A 16,620-nucleotide genomic window follows, 5' to 3' on the forward strand; every position below is an offset into this window, starting at 1 on the left:
AGGTGTGTTTTCGTAAATGGAAGGTTTTGAAGGTATGGAAATAAAAGGATTTGACAGAGGTGTCTATGTGTTTCAGAGGGGCTGCACTGAACTGATGCAGCAGTGGAAGGAAACTTTCCCCACAAAATAATGGTCACAGCCCAAGATTGTAATATTATATGTAAACAATGGTCTTGCCCATCCCAAGATTGTATTGTTATTTGTATGTATAAAACGGTTAAAAGCAGTCCTGTCCCATTTAAATCAATGTTCAGGACTTGCATTGTACTTTTCCAAGCAGCACTTTGCACATGCCCAAGTGCTGCCACAAAGCCCCATTTATACTCCTTTCATCTGATTGCATCAGAAGAAAGGAAGTGGGGAGAGAAGGGCACCCGGTCCAGTCCGGTCCATTTTTGTTTTTTTATCTGAAAACTTTTAAAGGAAAGGGAGATATGATCCAATTTTTATTTACTTTTGGACTTTGAATTTGAGGGATTTTTTTTGATGTTCCTGAACAATACCTGATCATTTGCAATGGATCCATTTTAATCATTGTCCTTCTAAGAATCCAGCCTAAGTTTGTGATTTAGTTTATATGATTTTGGCCTTCTTCCATTTTTTTTGAATTTTATTTTTGAGGAGTTTTAAATGCTTCAACCTAGCTCTTTCATTCCCCTTGCGGAGTACCAATGAATATGGCTATCAGAGATATGAAAGGGGGGAGCCCCCCCCCACCTGAAGGGTCTCTTCCCCCCCCCTTCTTCTTGAAATGAAGATTGCCTGGTATTCATTAACAATCTTGCCTCCTGTTTTCCCTCCCTCCTGAAAGCCATGCCAACCAGCCAGGAAACCGGGAAGAGAGGCAACCCACTACCAACTTTTTGTTTTGTGTGCAGTGTTTTAACTTTCTCTCCACCTTAATGAGTTTTTTTCTGTTTTGCGTCAAGGAGCAGCTGTCCTTGGAGTGATCCTCCAACCACTAATGTGTATAAGTTCTATCCCTAAATATACAGGTCTCTGCTATCAGTCACTGGTGGAACTCCCTGCTGCGTGCTCCCCCCCATAGTCACCTCCCAGGCAGGAGACTCTTGATCTGAAGCAATGCTACTTCAGCCCACCTGCGGGGAGAAAGGAGGAGAGTCAACAAGGAGCTTGTTGTAGGGGCATACTTAGGAAATGAATCCCTGTCTCGAAACAAACATGCTATTGGGTATATATGAGTCATTCAGTTCCAGGTTACTATGATGTATGTATTAATGCAAGGATGTGATTGGTTCAGATGGGACCCTGCGCTGACATTTGAAACCCAGGGCTCCCCCTTGTGCCAACCTCCCGTGTAAGGAACACCCCCCCCAACCAAAACATTGGGTATCCAGACAACTGCCAACTACCGCTTCCACTAGCAATGTTCTTGCACTGTCCTTTCTCACAAGGACTCATTAACAAATTGACTTAACCCTTTCCAGTACTTATAGCCCTATGATTTCTTGTTATTTTGTAGGCACAGATACTTAGGTTTCCCTGCAGTCATCCTGATAGCTTTAGTATACTAATCCAGATTGAATTGGTATCCTACATCCATTACTTGTCTGTACCTGCTTCACCTTCCAAGGTTTTATATTAGTTCAATGCCTAGACTTAATGGTTTAGTAATGTTTACATACTTGCAAAGTTTTATGTATGTTAGTATTAGGATTTTTCTGAAACAGTTGACTGCCCAAGATGGAAAGATTAAGATGACGACCTATCTCAGCCACTGCATTGATGGAATAGATTTTAGATATTTATATGTGTAGTCTCTTTTATTGGGTATAAACATGAATGTTATGATTTGATCCCATTGGATATATATATGTATGCAAGCTGCCATTCTTCCTTTACCTATGCTTTCACACATCTATGAGTTTTTGGTAGATGGATGCAAAAATGGCCCAGCAAAATGACAGTCACCTACCAGGCTACACAGCTCTCCTAAAAGCAATATAGAGACCTGTGTGACCCCTAGGCTTGCTCTTAAGTTTTTATTATTTTCTATTTTTGACTTTCCAAGGTGGGGACAACATTTGGCATCCCCTAGACAAAAATTAAAGGGAGGGACTGAGGGACCCCCCTTCCCCTCTAAAAAGGTCCTGCCCTTGGACAGTCAATCTCTTTTTGCACCTGAAAATGTGTTTTTGCTTCTTCATGTGTCAATTCCCTGACACCTGCTTTTGCCCTGAAAGCCAGTAAGGCACCCATCATGCTCCAGCATTTGAAGATCTGCATGTGCCAGGCCCTCTGGGGCACGGGATTTTGCACCAATTTCTCTTTTGTATAAGGATATAAGTGTGTATGAGAAAGCTCACTTTTGTGTTAGCCTTGCAGCCCGCTCTATTTCCAGCTCACTGTGAACCAATTAACCCCTTCCACAGTCTTCCGGGTATACATCCAAGCAAGAAGCATGAACAGCCGTAAAAGAGCTGTAATTTATGGAATTGTTTCAGCAATGTTATTATTATTATTTTTTGTAACCAAAAAGTGAAAGTGATACCGAGCCTCTAAGCACCTGAAGCCCTGCAAGCGTCTCTGTCACCAGCCTGCAGCGACCTAATTAAGCTAATTAACCCTCTCCTTGATATAGATATGAGCTCACGAAGTGCTCTAAGGGGGGTGCTTTCCTATTTCCTACATTGTAACTTAATTGCGATGCCAGCGGAAACTTTCCTTTCCTACTAACTGTAACCTTGTAAAGAAGACTGACAGTTTTTTTCTCTGCAAACTGCAACATCCAGAGTTTTTTTCCCTGTACAGTTTTCTATGTATTGTAAATAGCAGATAGCCTATTTAGTTACTCTCTTTCCTTCTTGTTATCTTTAAACTAGCTAGAAAATCAACAAGTGTAAATAATTGTACATATATATCTATACCTCCTAGCACATCTCTATTCAATGTATCTACTTCTCACGAGTAGTAACAGCAAAACCAATATAGCACCCAGGTGTTTCCAATTCCCATGGCTGTCACCTTTTTTAATCTGGCCCGTTTTTAGCTTAGATTGCAAAATGGCTCCTACACTTCCCTTTGATTTATACGTCTCCTGGGTCTCCAATCAACACTACAAGCAAGTTCCAGCGACTCCAAGTTCCTGTGTTCCAGTCCGTTCCTGTTTCTAACCCGCTGCCTCCTGTTTCCAGCATTCCTGCTTCAGAGCTCCTGTTATCCTGCCTCCAGCAGTTCCTAAGATCCAGTTTTTGTGGTGGCCCCGTCACGAAGTTCTGGAGCCACCAAAGGGGGGAATTGATACCTAACAGCTCCAGCCCTGGAGATGGCACCCATAACAGAGACTCACTGAACTGTTTGAAACATTGCTGCCTGCACCTTAATAGCCTGCTGCTCTGGGCTAGCTCTCCCCAGCTTTGTACAAGCCAGACTTTCCAGGGACAAGAGGCCGGATCACCTCTGCAGAACCAGCAGAACAATTGCCATGATCCCTGATTGCCTCTTGATCCAAAAGCCTAAGCCAAAGAGAAGCCATTATTGCAAGGCGAGAGCATCACGTAGCCCTTCTCTGTATATTCCCCCCCCCCTCCTGTGTATCCTGGAAAACATCCTCAGCTATCTACATTAAAGGATTCCCCCTGCCGCCTCCCTGGAATGTGAAGATTTACAACCTCCGGAGAAGGACCATCTCAGGATGTATAAATCAAGGGGTGCCAGCTTAGAAAACAAATTGTCACTTGGCCCAATAGTCACAGCCATAGAAAAAGTCTTTTTAATCTCTTTTTGTTGTTGAAAGGAGCCATCTGGAGAATCTCACTCCCCCCCCCACCCCCAGAAAAGGGTATATTTTGCCCTACCCAACAAGGCTCAGAGCAGATCTTCCCCCTTCACTCTGCCATGTCTCCCTCGTGTGTTAAGTTCCATACACCCCCCCCCCTCCCTGCTGTATTCTGTCTACCTCTATGCCACGGATTTTGGAACATCTCCACTTCTAGAGATTGGTAAAGTATCCTAATTAATAACTCCCTCAATATCTCTTACTTACCTCCTTTATCTTTATTCCTATTTTCTTGTACGTGTGTTATATGTAACATTGAATGAATGAATATATATATATATAAACCTTTTAATTTGGAATTCCTGAGTCTGTCTTTATTTGGGGAGTCACTGAGAAAAACCCTCGTAGACATAGGGCGATCCCAGCTTAATAAATACATAGTTATCAATTGCTCAAGCTAATTCCCCATCCAAAGAGCAATTTTGGTAACAGTAGCTCTGGGTTTCAGATCCAGGCCATCAGTAGCTTATCCCTGTGTTGGAGCTTCAAGGGTAGAACCTTCTGGGAAGGCTACGCTTCCTTGGCATTTAACTCCCAAGCAGGCAATACACTTGGTGCTTAATTTACAAAAATTGTTTGCTGCAGTACTGGTTCAAAACTCCAACACAAACCATTGTCATAATAAAAATATTATAGAATCATAGAGTTGGAAGGTGCCACCAGGACCAGGGTCATCTAGTCCAACCCCCTGCACAATGCAGGAAATTCACAATTACCTCCCCCATACACCCCCAGTGACTTCTCCATGCCCAGAAGATGGCCAAGATGCCCTCCCTCTCATGATCTGCCTAAAAACCTCTAGGGAAGGAGAGCTTACCACCTCCCAAGGAAGCCTGTTCTACTGAGGAACTGCTCTGACTGTTAGAAAATTCTTCCTAATGTCTAGATGGAAACTCTTTTGATTTAATTTCAACCCGTTGGTTCTTGTCCAACCTTCTGGGGCAACAAAAAACAACTTGGCACCCTCCTCTAAATATTATGTTGGCTGGGGGTTGTTTTTGGATTGTTATGAATTTAAACAAATATTCTTTCTTAGATCTTATATGGAAGGCAAATATAAAATTCCACCAAAACCCGTTAGAAACATAAACTAGGCCCTAGGGCCTCTTTATACTGTGGTGGCTGAAGCTCATCTCACCCAAAGTAAGTCATTTTGCAGTCCTCAAAGTGTAGCCCAGTTGGGTAAGATTCTGTTGATTAAATACATTTTTATCTTGTCCTTCCTTTAAGGAGTTCAGAGTGGCCTTGCGCTAGAGCAAAGGAGCCAACGTTAACCCTTGCATTGGTTCAGCCAGAAGACCCATCCGCCTCCACTGGTGCAAGGATTTCAGCTGCCCTGTGAGCTTGCACTTTGCAAGTGGGTGGAGCCAGAGTGTGGGGTAGGAAGGCCACACAAGGAGAGACGTTAGCATCCTAGCTAGGAGCTGGACCCTTCCTTGCAGCTATACTTCGGATACTCGTGTGATGACTCAGAGCTCAAAGGAAAGGTACTGCCCCCCCCCCCAACAAGGCTGAAGAGTGCAAAGGCCACCAAATTCATATCTCATACATACTGATTGAACTTTTTTTTTCATGCTGTAATTCACCTTGAGTCCCAGTGAGGAAGCTGGACATGGAGGGGCCATGGCTTAGTGGTAGAGCATCTGCTTGGCATGCAGAAGGTCCCAGGTTCAATCCCCGGCATCTCCAGTTAAAGGGACTAGGCAAGTAGGTGATGTGAAAGATCCTCTGCCTGAGACCATGGAGAGCTGCTGCCAGTCTGAGTAGACAATACTGACTTCAATGGACAAAGGGTCTGATTCAGTTTAAGGCAGCTTCATATGTTCATGTGTGACTCTGAACGAAAATAATAATAATCCATACAGCCCCTTTAGGAGCCCCTGATATACAAGGGCTCCCAGTGGAAAACAGACCTCACTGGGGAAGCAGAATCAGAAGACTAGCAAAAGTTAACTGACATGAAGAAGGCTGTTGGTATCTTAGTTGGTTGGGGACAGGTTTCACAAAGGCAACAGTAAGGGCAGTTCGACAATGGAACCAATTAGCCGGGACGTCCCCTCCCTTTTTCTGGAGCTTTTCAAGCAGAATCTGGACAGCCATCTGTGAGGGATTAGGATTTCCTGCACTGTTCAGGGGGTTGGGCTCAGCGGCCTCTTAGGTTTCATACAGTGCCGTTCTAAGAGCAACATCCGTAGAAGCACACTGACTTCAAGTAGGATTCTAGCAGTGCAGTCCTAGGCAGAGTTAAATCGTCTAAGTCCATGGGACAGATGATTTAACTCTGCCTAGGACTGCACTGTTAGAATCCTACTTGGCTGTCGGCTACAGCATCGGAGTGGGCTGCTCATAATGTGCATGAAACAGCTTGCCTATTTGTCTGCATTGTTCTACTGTGCAGTGGGGGGGGAACCCAACGTTAAAACCCACCAAGAGCCTTGTACCTTTAAAGGATAACATATTTTATTTGTTAAGGTGGCCTCGCAGCTGTATTTGCTACAGTACGCTACCATGGCAGCTCCTCTGACCCAGCATGGTTTAGTGGTTAAGAGTGGTGGACTAAATCTGGAGAACCGGGTTTGATTCCCCTTTCCTCCAGATGAAGCTGGGTGACCTCAGGCCAGTCACAGTTCTCTCTGAACTCTCTCAGCCCACCTACCTCACAAGGTGCCTGTTGTGGGGAGCAGAAAGGAAGGTGATTGTAAGCGGCTTTGAGACTCCTTAAAGGTAGAGAAAAGCGGGGTATCAAAATCAGCTTCTCTGGAACTGGTCATCCAGTAAGCGTGCAGATGATACTCAGCCTTCAATTCTTTACATGCTTGTTTGGATACAAGTTCCACGGAAATGAACGGCTTTCGTTTCCAAATAAAGGCAATTGGGGCTGAGGTCTCAGGCTTATTGGCTCTTACAGAAAAACTGCAAAGTCCATCCAGACAGGGACTGCCAATCCCCTCGCAAGTCTTCCACCTAGCTGCTGCCTGTCTCTTTACAAGCTCGTGGGGACTTAGATATGAGCTGGCCTGTCTCTAAGGAAGAGCTGCGTTGAGGTTATCACCTTTCCAGACAGGCTGGAGCACAGCCAAGACAGGGGCACCTGCTCCTTTGCCTTCTCCTCTTATCTGCTAGAGGCATAGCTTAGTAGTAGAAAGTCTACTGCAGCTGCACTAAGAGATACGCTCACCACGCCCATTCCTTTGTAGAATAAGCGCTCCGTAAAGGGTGGAAAGCAGGGCTGAGAAGTAGCCCACGTCTCGGCACTCCGTCTTGCCTCTGGCCCTTTAACTGTCTTAGGATGGCTGTCAAAACTTGCTTTATGATACGCTTAAGTGCGCCTATAGATTATTTTTATGAAAAAATGCCCGTTAAAAGCCAAACTTTTTCAAACAGAAGGGGTCGCTCCTCGTCGTGTTTGAGGATGCAAGTACAAGCTCAGACTTGCACGTAATTGCAGAAGGGGATCGCTGTCTGAATCGTTGGCAGCAAAAATAACCAAAGCATAGCACGATTTTCTTCCAGGATAAGCACTTCATCTGATGCAATGTAGTGGGTCCTTGCTAGGCAAGTGAATTGGTGGGGGGTGGGGGGGAGACTTTGCAGTCAATTTGCTGATATTAGAAGTGCTGAGCCTCTTCTCCTCACAACCCAGTCCTACGTTTCGAGGTGGCCACTAGTGCTCTCTGGTTTGCACTTGTCTTTCACCAGCTGGTGCCTTTTTTTTTGCTTTGTTTGGAGCTCACTCACTAACTGTCCCTGTACTCTGCCATGACAACTGTTCACGTCAGCAGGGGCTTCTGCAAGTGCCAGCCTGCAAATGGGCAACGTTAACAACTGCCTATATACACATCCTTTCTCCTTTGCAGCTCCCGCCTTGTGGAACGGCCTGCCCGAGGAGGTCAGGAAAGCTACCACTCTCCTGGCATTCCACAAACTATTCAAAACTGAGCGACTCAGGAGGGCTTTTCTGCACATGTAATAGGATTGCGCTGTACAAAATGGTTTTACAAGCTTGATTGGATAAAAGATTAGGGACTGTGCTCTATACCGCTGCATAAAGCTTATTGTAAGCAAGATCCTATTGTATAATTTCTGAACCGCTTAATGTGTAATGTGGATACTTATGCTACACTTCAGTTCTTTCTGGTGGTTCCAGACTTCTAAAATCCTAGTGCATTGGCTATTGAATGTCTCATTTTGTTGTACTGACTCACAATGTGTAATCCAACTTGAGTTCCTGGGAGAAAGGCGGCCTATGAACATGAATAAAAATACATGTTGTGCAAGCTAGTCAGTGTCCTGTCCTCCAGCTTCTCTGGTCGCCTTCCTGTCTTTTGCTTGTGTTGATGCCAGGCTGGCATTCTGCTCTGTTCTCTCTGCACTTGAAGGGAGTTCACTTTAACACCGTCTTGCACAGGTACGCGATAGCATTACACTCCGGCGTTTGGCATAGGAAACTAAGGTGACCCCTCATGTCCACTCCTGCACCATATGCTGTCTCTTCCCTTTTAGGCGCCATCTAAAACCTTGCATGGCTGTGGTGTTCCTATGGGGGTGTAGCTGCCCAAGGCTGCAGTCTGATGCACACTTATTTAACGGGCCATCTTTCAAGGCCCTGCTTTGGGTGCCCCTACCATCTAAGGGTAGACAACTGGAAACCCGAGAAAGGGCCTTCTCGGTTGTGGTGCCCAAAGTTTGGCCCTCCCTCCCCAGGAAGATATTCGCCTATAATCTTTCTCCAGCTGTTTGTGTATTTGTTTTCATTTATTTTAAATATTTTATATGTTTGTATTTTGATCTCTATTTTAGTGTTTGCTGCCTTTGGGACCCTGAGTTGGATGGAAAGGCAGCATATAAATGTTTTAAACAAATAGCATTGATGTCAGCAGACTTAACTCCTTGTTTATTTCATTTATACCCCACCCTCCTCCCCTGTGGGGACCCAAAGCTATTCTCTCCTCCATTTTATCCTGACAACAGTCCTGTGAGGTAGGTTGGGCTGATCGTTTGTGACTGGTCCCCAGGCTCCTAGTGAGCTTCACATTGCAGAATGGGGTTTCGAACCCAGGTCTCCCCGATTCCAGTCCAACACTAACCACTGTGCCACTGTGGCTGTTACTTGTGAGAAAATGCACTTTGCATGGTAAAGGCACGTTCTGCACATCTTCAGAAATTCCCACAAGTGCCCAGTAATTGAAACCAGTGGTTTAAGGAGCCATCCAATAGCCATACAGCAAGCCATCAACATTCCCTCCGGCTTGCATGTCTCATTTCATTCAAAGCTATGGTGTTTTGGCATATCCAGCTACATTTGCAAGCAGGATTCTGCTCCATTGGGTGAAGCACATCTTAAATTTAATTCCTTTAGGCCCTGAGTCAGTCACTGTGCAAATCTGGCCCACGGGTGCAAGGCCCACACGAATGCTCCTAGCCAGATTTATTTCTGCTTTCCCTATCCAGCACTGCCCCAGGATGTGGTGATGGCTGCTAACTTGGAAGGTGAGTGGACGTGACCACGGAGGAGAGGGCTATTCATGGCTACTAGTCAAAATGGATACCATTCATGATGCATACCTATTCTCTCCAGGATCGGAGCAGCATGCCTATTATATTAGGTCCTGTTAGGGTTGCCAGATCCCTCTTCGTCGCTGGTGGGAGGTTTTTGGGGCGGGGCCTGAAAAAGGTTGAGTTTGGGGATGGGAGGGACTTCAAGGCCATAGAGCCCAATTGCCAAAGCAGCCATTTTCTCCTGGTGAACTGATCTCTGTTGGCTGGAGGTCAGTTGTAATAGCAGATCTCCAACTGGAACACAGGCCGGACAATGCTGCTTATCTTTTTAGTAGAAAAGGGCAAGAGTCCAGGAGCACCTTAAAGACTAACAAGAATCTTTCCTGGTAGGGTATGAGCTTTCGTGAGCCACAGCTCATTTCTTCAGATACCAACTGGTATCTGATTGGTACCTGGTATCCAATTGGTATCTGAAGAAGTGAGCTGTGGCTCACGAAAGCTCATACCCTACCAGAAAAGATTCTTGTTAGTTGGTTCTTGTAGGTTATCCAGGCTGTGTAACCGTGGTCTTGGTATTCTTGTTAGTCTTTAAGGTGCTACTGGACTCTTGCCCTTTTCTACTACTGCAGACAGACTAACACGGCTACCCACTGTGACTTATCTTTTTATGTAGAGCACTGGTTCCCAACTGGGGGTCCACGGACCCCCCAGGGGTCCGCGAGAACTAAATTAAGTTCTGCGAAACAAAGTTATAAACCCATAATAAATTAATATTTTCAATTAAAAGTTCTCTATTATAAAAATATATATTCAAATATTATTCTAAGTTTAATGTTTAACTAACAGTTATGATTAAAGTTTATTTTCAACATCTCGGAATTTTTATTTTGAACCTTGGGCTCCCTGCACCAAACAAAAAAGTCCTAGTGGTCCCTGGTCAAAAAAAGGTTGGGAAGAGTCTAAAAATGAGATCTTAAAAAAAGAAAAAGAAAGCCCAAGCCTTCCCATTGGCCACTCCTCCTTCCCCTCCCGCATCCTTTGAACGAGCGAACGTGACCCCGCGCCGGGGCCGCCTCTGCGGGCGTGCCTTCGCGGAGCCACGCCCCCCTCCGCCCGCCGCCGTCCAATGAGCCGCTCCGGCTCTGCCCCTCGGGCCCCGCCCCCCGGAGGCTGTGGGAAAGGCATCGAGCGCCGCAGGAGCCCCGCGAGCCAGTCGCCACCGGGCGGCCGTCGTGGAAGGGGGGCTGCCGGCGCTGCCGCTTCCCTGGAGGGGGGCGCGTCGGCTCAGCCGAGGGATGGCGGCAGGGGTCTCCTCGTCGTCCTGCGGCCGAGGCGGGCTGCAGCCGCTCAAAGCCACCGTCCCGTTCCAGCTGCAGCAGCGGCGAGGCGGAGACGGGGGCCGGGCAGGTAAAGGGGGGGGGGGGAAGCCGAGAGGCCCAAAAGCGGGGCAGGTATTTGGGGGGGGGAGAGGGGTCGCAGGGGGGGGGGAAAGGGAGAACCGCATTCGTTGCATTTTAGTTCTGCTGGGTTGATCTGTCCCGTCGCCCCCAGTCGAAGCGGCGTCGTGTTTGTGCAGCTAATTGACGTCCCCGGCGGGGACCCAAAGCGGCTTCGCTCTCCCCGGCCTCCCATTTTATCCTCACGACAACCCCGTGAGGTAGGCTAGGCTGAGCGGGTGCGGCATCTTCTGGGCATGTAGTAGGGGTCACTGGGGTGTGTGTGTGTGTGCGGGGAGATAGTTGTGCAATTCCTGCATTGCGCAGGGGGTTGGACTAGATGACCCTGCGGGTTCCCTTCCCACCCTATGATTCTGTGACTGGCCCAAGGTCATCTTCTGGGCATGAAGTAGGGGTCACTGGGGTGTGTGTGCGGGGAGGTAGTTGTGCAATTCCTGCATTGCGCAGGGGGTTGGACTAGATGACCCTGCGGGTTCCCTTCCCACTCTGATTCTATGACTGCCCAAGGTCACCTAGTGAGTTGCAGGGTGGGCGTCGGAAGCGGGCTCCCCCCGGATCCCAGTCTGACAACCACTACGCCTCACTGCCTTCTCTGCAATAAATCACAGTGGGTAGCGGTGTTAGTCTGTCTGCAGTAGTAGAAACGAGCAAGAGTCCAGTAGCACCTTAAAGACTAACAAGAATATTTTCTGGCATTGTATGAGCTTTCGTGAGCCACAGCTCACTTCTTCAGATCCTGAAGAAGTGAGCTGTGGCTCACGAAAGCTCATACCTTGCCAGAAAATATTTTTGTTAGTCTTTAAGGTGCTACTAGACTCTTGCTCTTTTCTTCTCTGCAATAAGAGAGATGTCGCACAGTCTAGTCCAACCAGAGACGATGAAGTGAGTTGTGGCTCATGAAAACTTCTGCTGTAATGGAGTTTGGTAGGCCGGAAGGTGCTTGCTGCAGGGCTCTTGGGATGTTTTTTTTTTTTTTTTTAATCTTATTCGGTTTCACTCAAATTGAGATATGGTGAGGAAATGGGTGGGAGGGGGATGGAGGAGTGGTTGTGCTGGGCGGAGCCATGCGAGGAGGGGGTGGTGCTTGAAGATGGAGTGGGTAGGGGCAGGTGAAGGGGAAGCAATGGGAGGAGTGCCCAGTGTTGGGCTATAGGTAAAGGGGGGGTGCACGTGCCTGGTGGTGCAAGGAGCTGGGGGGTGATCTGGGAGGTGGAAGAGGGTAGGAAAAGAGATTTGGGGAAAACATCAAGGGCCGATCGGAGAGGTAGAGTTTCCGTCTAGACATTAGGAAGAATTTTCTTTCTTCTTTAATCTCTCTGTTAGTATGTTGGCCAGGATCTTATAGTCCCCATTTAATAATGAAATTGGCCTATACAATTTAGTAAGAACATTAGGAAGAATTTTCTAACAGTTAGAGCGGTTCCTCAGTGGAACAGGCTTCCTTGGTGAGCTCTTCCCTGGAGGTTTTTAAGAAGAGGCTAGATGGCCATCTGCCAGCAATGCTGATTCTATAACCTTAGGCAGATCATGAGAGGGAGGGCATCTTGGCCATCTTCTGAGCATATGTGATATGTGAAGGATTTGTGAAGGAGCTGGGTATGTTTATCCTAAAGAGGAGAAGACTGAGAGGGGATATGATAGGATAACCAACTTCAAGTACTTGAAGGGCTGTCATATATTGGATGGTGCCGAGTTTTTTTCTGTTGCCCCAGAAGGTCAGACCAGAAACAACGTGTTGAAATTAAATCAAAAGAATTTCCATCTAGACATTAGGAATAATTTTCTAACAGCATGGTTCCTCAGTGGAACAGGCTTCCCTGGGAGGTGGTAAGCGCTCCTTCCCTGAAGGTTTTTAAGCAGAGGCTGGATGGCCATCTGTCAGCAATGCTATGACCTTCGGCAAATCATGAGAGGGAGGGCATCTTGGCCATCTTCTGGCCATGGAGCAGGGGTCACTGGGGGTGCAGGGGGAGGTAGTTGTGAATTTCCTGCATTGTGCAGGGGTTTGGACTAGATGGCCCTGGTGGCCCCTTCCAACTCTATGATTCTGTAGGTAGTCCAGATTGCAGGCGTCACTAGGGATGGCGAACCTTCAAGCGGGCTGTGAAGAGGGGTCACTCTCCAAAGTGGGGGAAGGTGCAACAGAAATCTGCTGAATGCCCCTATAATGGAGCAAAACAACTCTGGCCTTCGTACTTGCGGATAAATTGGCTGTGTCCACCCAAGAAAGGGAATCTTGGGGGTCAGGGTGGAAAGATTTGCAACTGTCAGCGGGGGGGTGGGGGGATGACAAAGCCAAGAGAGTGAAAAACAGTGCAGTGTTAAAACTGTGACAGCCATTAAGGCGGTTCTCTAAACTCTCTGGATGAATGCTTGTGGCGGCACAGGGAACCCACAATTCCCTGGAGAATCCATGGGTCTCTTGCCTGGGGAGCAGATAAGGTTTGAGGAAGGGTGACTAAAATAAGGAGGGTGTGAGGAAAGGCCTGTTAGAAAAGGGTCTGTTGGATGGGTGCAGCTGGTCGTTTTTTTTGGGGGGGGGAGGTCAGCAATATGAGCAACAGGTGGATGCAGGAGAAGGCATGTGGCTGTGGCTCAGTGGTAGAGCATCTGTTTGGCTTTCAGAAGGTCCCAGGTTCAATCCCCGGCATCTCCAGTCAAAGGGACTGGCCAAACAGGTGATGGGAAAGACCCCTGCCTGAGACCCTGGAGAGCCGCTGCCGGTCTGAGTAGACAATACTTTTTCATGGGCCGAGGGCCTGATTCAGTAGAAGGCAGCTTTGTGTGTTCATGTGTGGTGTAGAAGTCTTACGTGGGAAAAAGAGGGAGGCTCAGCTATTGGGAAAGTGGTTGGGAAGAGAAGGGAACAGATGAACTTGGGAGGGGGGAGAGTCGTGTGGCAGCAACCAAAGTTTAGGAATTGGATGACTCACTGGACTGTGGAAAGAGGGGCTGCCAAGGGAACATAGATAAAAAAATTACTTAGTGAGTTGATGCCCCAAAGCATATATGGCCCAATTCCCCCTGGGGAAGGGCTGTGGCTCAGTGGTAGAACATCTGTGTGGCTTGCCGAAGGTCCCAGGTTCAACCCCTGGCATCTCTGAGACCCTGGAGAGCCTCTGCCAGTCTGGGTGGACAATACTGACCTGGATGGACCAAAGGTCTGATTCAGTATCAGGCAGCTTAATGTGTTTCCCATGTCATCTCAACAACTTCTGGAAGGTAGATTAGGTTGAGAGATTAGACTGTCCAGCCCAAGATCACCCCACGGCACAGTGAAAGTTTGAACCTACATCTTCCCAGTTGTAGTCCAGCATTCTAACCGCGACACTGCTGTGGTTCTCGGATGCCTTCTTGATCTCCCTCACACCATTTGGACTTGACCCAAGTATAGTATGTAAGGACATTGCATGACCTGTCCTACTTCTTGGGGCACCAGGGTGACCAAACCCCCTGGAATTTAGCGCCCCTACGTGCTGCCCGTGTACCCTCACATGCTTCAGCAGCCCTGTAGGTCAGGAAGCAGGGAAGAACAGGAACCGAGTGGCAGGTCAAACAGGGCATGTGAAGAAACCAGGCTGGTAGCTCCGTTGGGGAGATGGAGGATGGCTCCGTTGGGGAGCAGTGGCCAGGTTGTGAAACGAGGAACACACACCTGTGTAAGAGGGTCTACATGCTATTTTTATACATGGAAAAGAGCAGTGTGCAGGTGTTTGGGAGGGGAGAGAGTTTGATGTGAGACTATGTTAGGGTCTGGAAGGGAAGGCAGCATGGTATGGCCTGATCTTGTCAGATCTTGGAAGCTAAGCAGGGACAGCCCTGATTAGTATATGGTTGGGAGACCACCAAGGAATACCAGGGTTGCTATGCAGAGGCAGGCAATGGCAAACTACCTCTGAATATCTCTGGCCTTGAAAGGGATCGCCATAAGTCAGCTGTGGCTTGACAGAACATCACACACACACACACATGTTAGGGTCCATTAAGACTTGCTGTATAGTCTGACTGGGCCATGGTCAGAAAATCAGACTCTGTGTTCTCGTGGGGTTTTCTTCTGGGACCTGACCTTATCTAGGTCATGTTGATTTAATGCAAGCTATTCCTCCGCCAATGTTCCTGTACACACAGCGATGTTGGCCTGCTCAGGTTATTCTGAAGGCATAACAAAAAAAAAAAAAGGAAGCTAAAACTGGCCGTGCTGTTGCAAGCTTATTGAGGGCTGGCCAAGGGAGGTTAGAAACGGGGAAGGATTTCTTGTGGCTGCAGCAGCCCTGGGCTTGCACTTCCCTTCCTCTAAATCAGTGGTTCCCAAACTTTTCGGGCCACCAAAAAGTCGGTGTGTGGAGCTCAGCCTTGTTAATATTTAATAGCCTTGCTAATACTTGTGCTTTCCTCCAGTGGGACTTGTGACAGCTGTGGTGCGCCTTCTCTTAAAGGAGAGGGGGCTGATGTCTGTTATAGATTGGGTTTTTAGTTCTGGATCATACAACCTTGCTTCCTTTTGCGAGCACCTCAGGGAAGCAGATTTGGGTTTTCTCCTCTGATTTTGGTTAAAATAGTTTTTTTTGACTGCACAGCCAATCAGATCTCCGGCGGTGAATCCGAAACCCTGCTGGGCAAAATCCCCACCTACTTCCTAAGCTTGGTGGGTTTAAAGGAGAGATGTCTGTGGGCACCCTGTGAGGGGAGTACATTGGGCTTCTGTCCAATTTATCCTATGCTAGGTTTGTAAGTTTCATATTGCTGTATTTTAAGTTGGCTGCATTGTCTTGATTTTTGTGTATTCTAGTCAAGGGATCTCTCGCTCATTTTACCTGCAAATGAGCTATGGCAGAGGTTCCCAAACTTTTAGAGTCACGGAGCACTCTTCAGGAGAGAAATTCCTCATGGAGCATTAATTTTCACTAGCACCTATATGCTAAACCGAATGTCAGTAGTATTGACAATGGAAGGTAGTTTAAGCATTTGGGCATGTTAAACATCAAGTTTTATTTGTTTCAAAATTCACAGTTTTGAGATCTTGTCACATTTTTTTCCCCCAATCTTGTCACGGAGCACTAGGAGATGTTTTGCAGAGCACCAAGTGCTCCGTGGAGCACAGTTTGGGAACCGCTGGGCTATAGGATTGCAATGAGTTCCAGTAGAATCTGAGGCTTTGCATTGATTCTCAAGGCAAGACTTCTGATCTAGCGATGCACCTTTTGAAAAGCGTACTATACCTGCCAATAATATTAATTACGACAACTTTGTGAAGGTGGATCTGCTCTCTACGAAGGCTGCCTTAAAACAGCATGTGAGTTTGGGAGAACTGTTGGCCCTACGTTTATTGGGGGGGGGTGCCCAGTGGGCTTAGGCTTGAGCTGTAAAACAGCTCCAGGTTCTCTTAGTTTACCACCTGCCTCATGGCCAGTTGACACATGTATAATTCTTGGCTGCCAGTGTCGGATCGTGAAATCAACAGAGTGCCGTCTTATGGCTGCGCTTCAAAGAAACCACTCCAGCGCCTGGCTAGGCAAGGCCGTTCCATAAAATTCCCAATATATACCTGCCTTTTTATTGTGTCTGTGTTAGTGTGCCTTGTTGCCAACGTTTGACTTTAAATAGACTTAGGTTGGATTTCAGTATAATTTTTTTTCCCAAAGGGATTGCATCCTGACGTTTCACTTTGGGGGGCTCGATAGCCTTTTGGTGAGCCCTCGGATTGTGAATGGAGGGGTTAGATCCAAATGTACATTAGATCCGGATGTAGAAAAGGGAAGTTATTTGTGGTGCAGAGTAAGTTCCTCCTGCGTAACTCCTGGGTACTTTATTTTAGACAGTTGACATTCATTTAGATCAGTGGTTCCCAAAGTGGGCAGTACCACC

At 47.2% G+C, this 16,620-nt stretch overlaps 1 protein-coding gene across 1 annotated transcript in view; it reads left to right on the top strand.

Moving 5' to 3' along the window:
- Positions 1–10,574: 10,574 nt before the first annotated feature.
- FAM117A (family with sequence similarity 117 member A) overlaps positions 10,575–16,620 on the top strand; it is a 54,346-nt gene continuing 48,300 nt past the window's right edge. The window contains exon 1 of the mRNA XM_056863764.1: positions 10,575–10,705. Coding sequence (XP_056719742.1) covers positions 10,594–10,705 — 112 coding nt within the window. The 5' untranslated portion in view covers positions 10,575–10,593. The remainder of the gene's footprint in view (positions 10,706–16,620) is intronic.

This window comes from Euleptes europaea, chromosome 18 (genome assembly GCF_029931775.1).
Source record: "Euleptes europaea isolate rEulEur1 chromosome 18, rEulEur1.hap1, whole genome shotgun sequence".
Lineage (NCBI taxonomy): Eukaryota > Metazoa > Chordata > Lepidosauria > Squamata > Sphaerodactylidae > Euleptes > Euleptes europaea.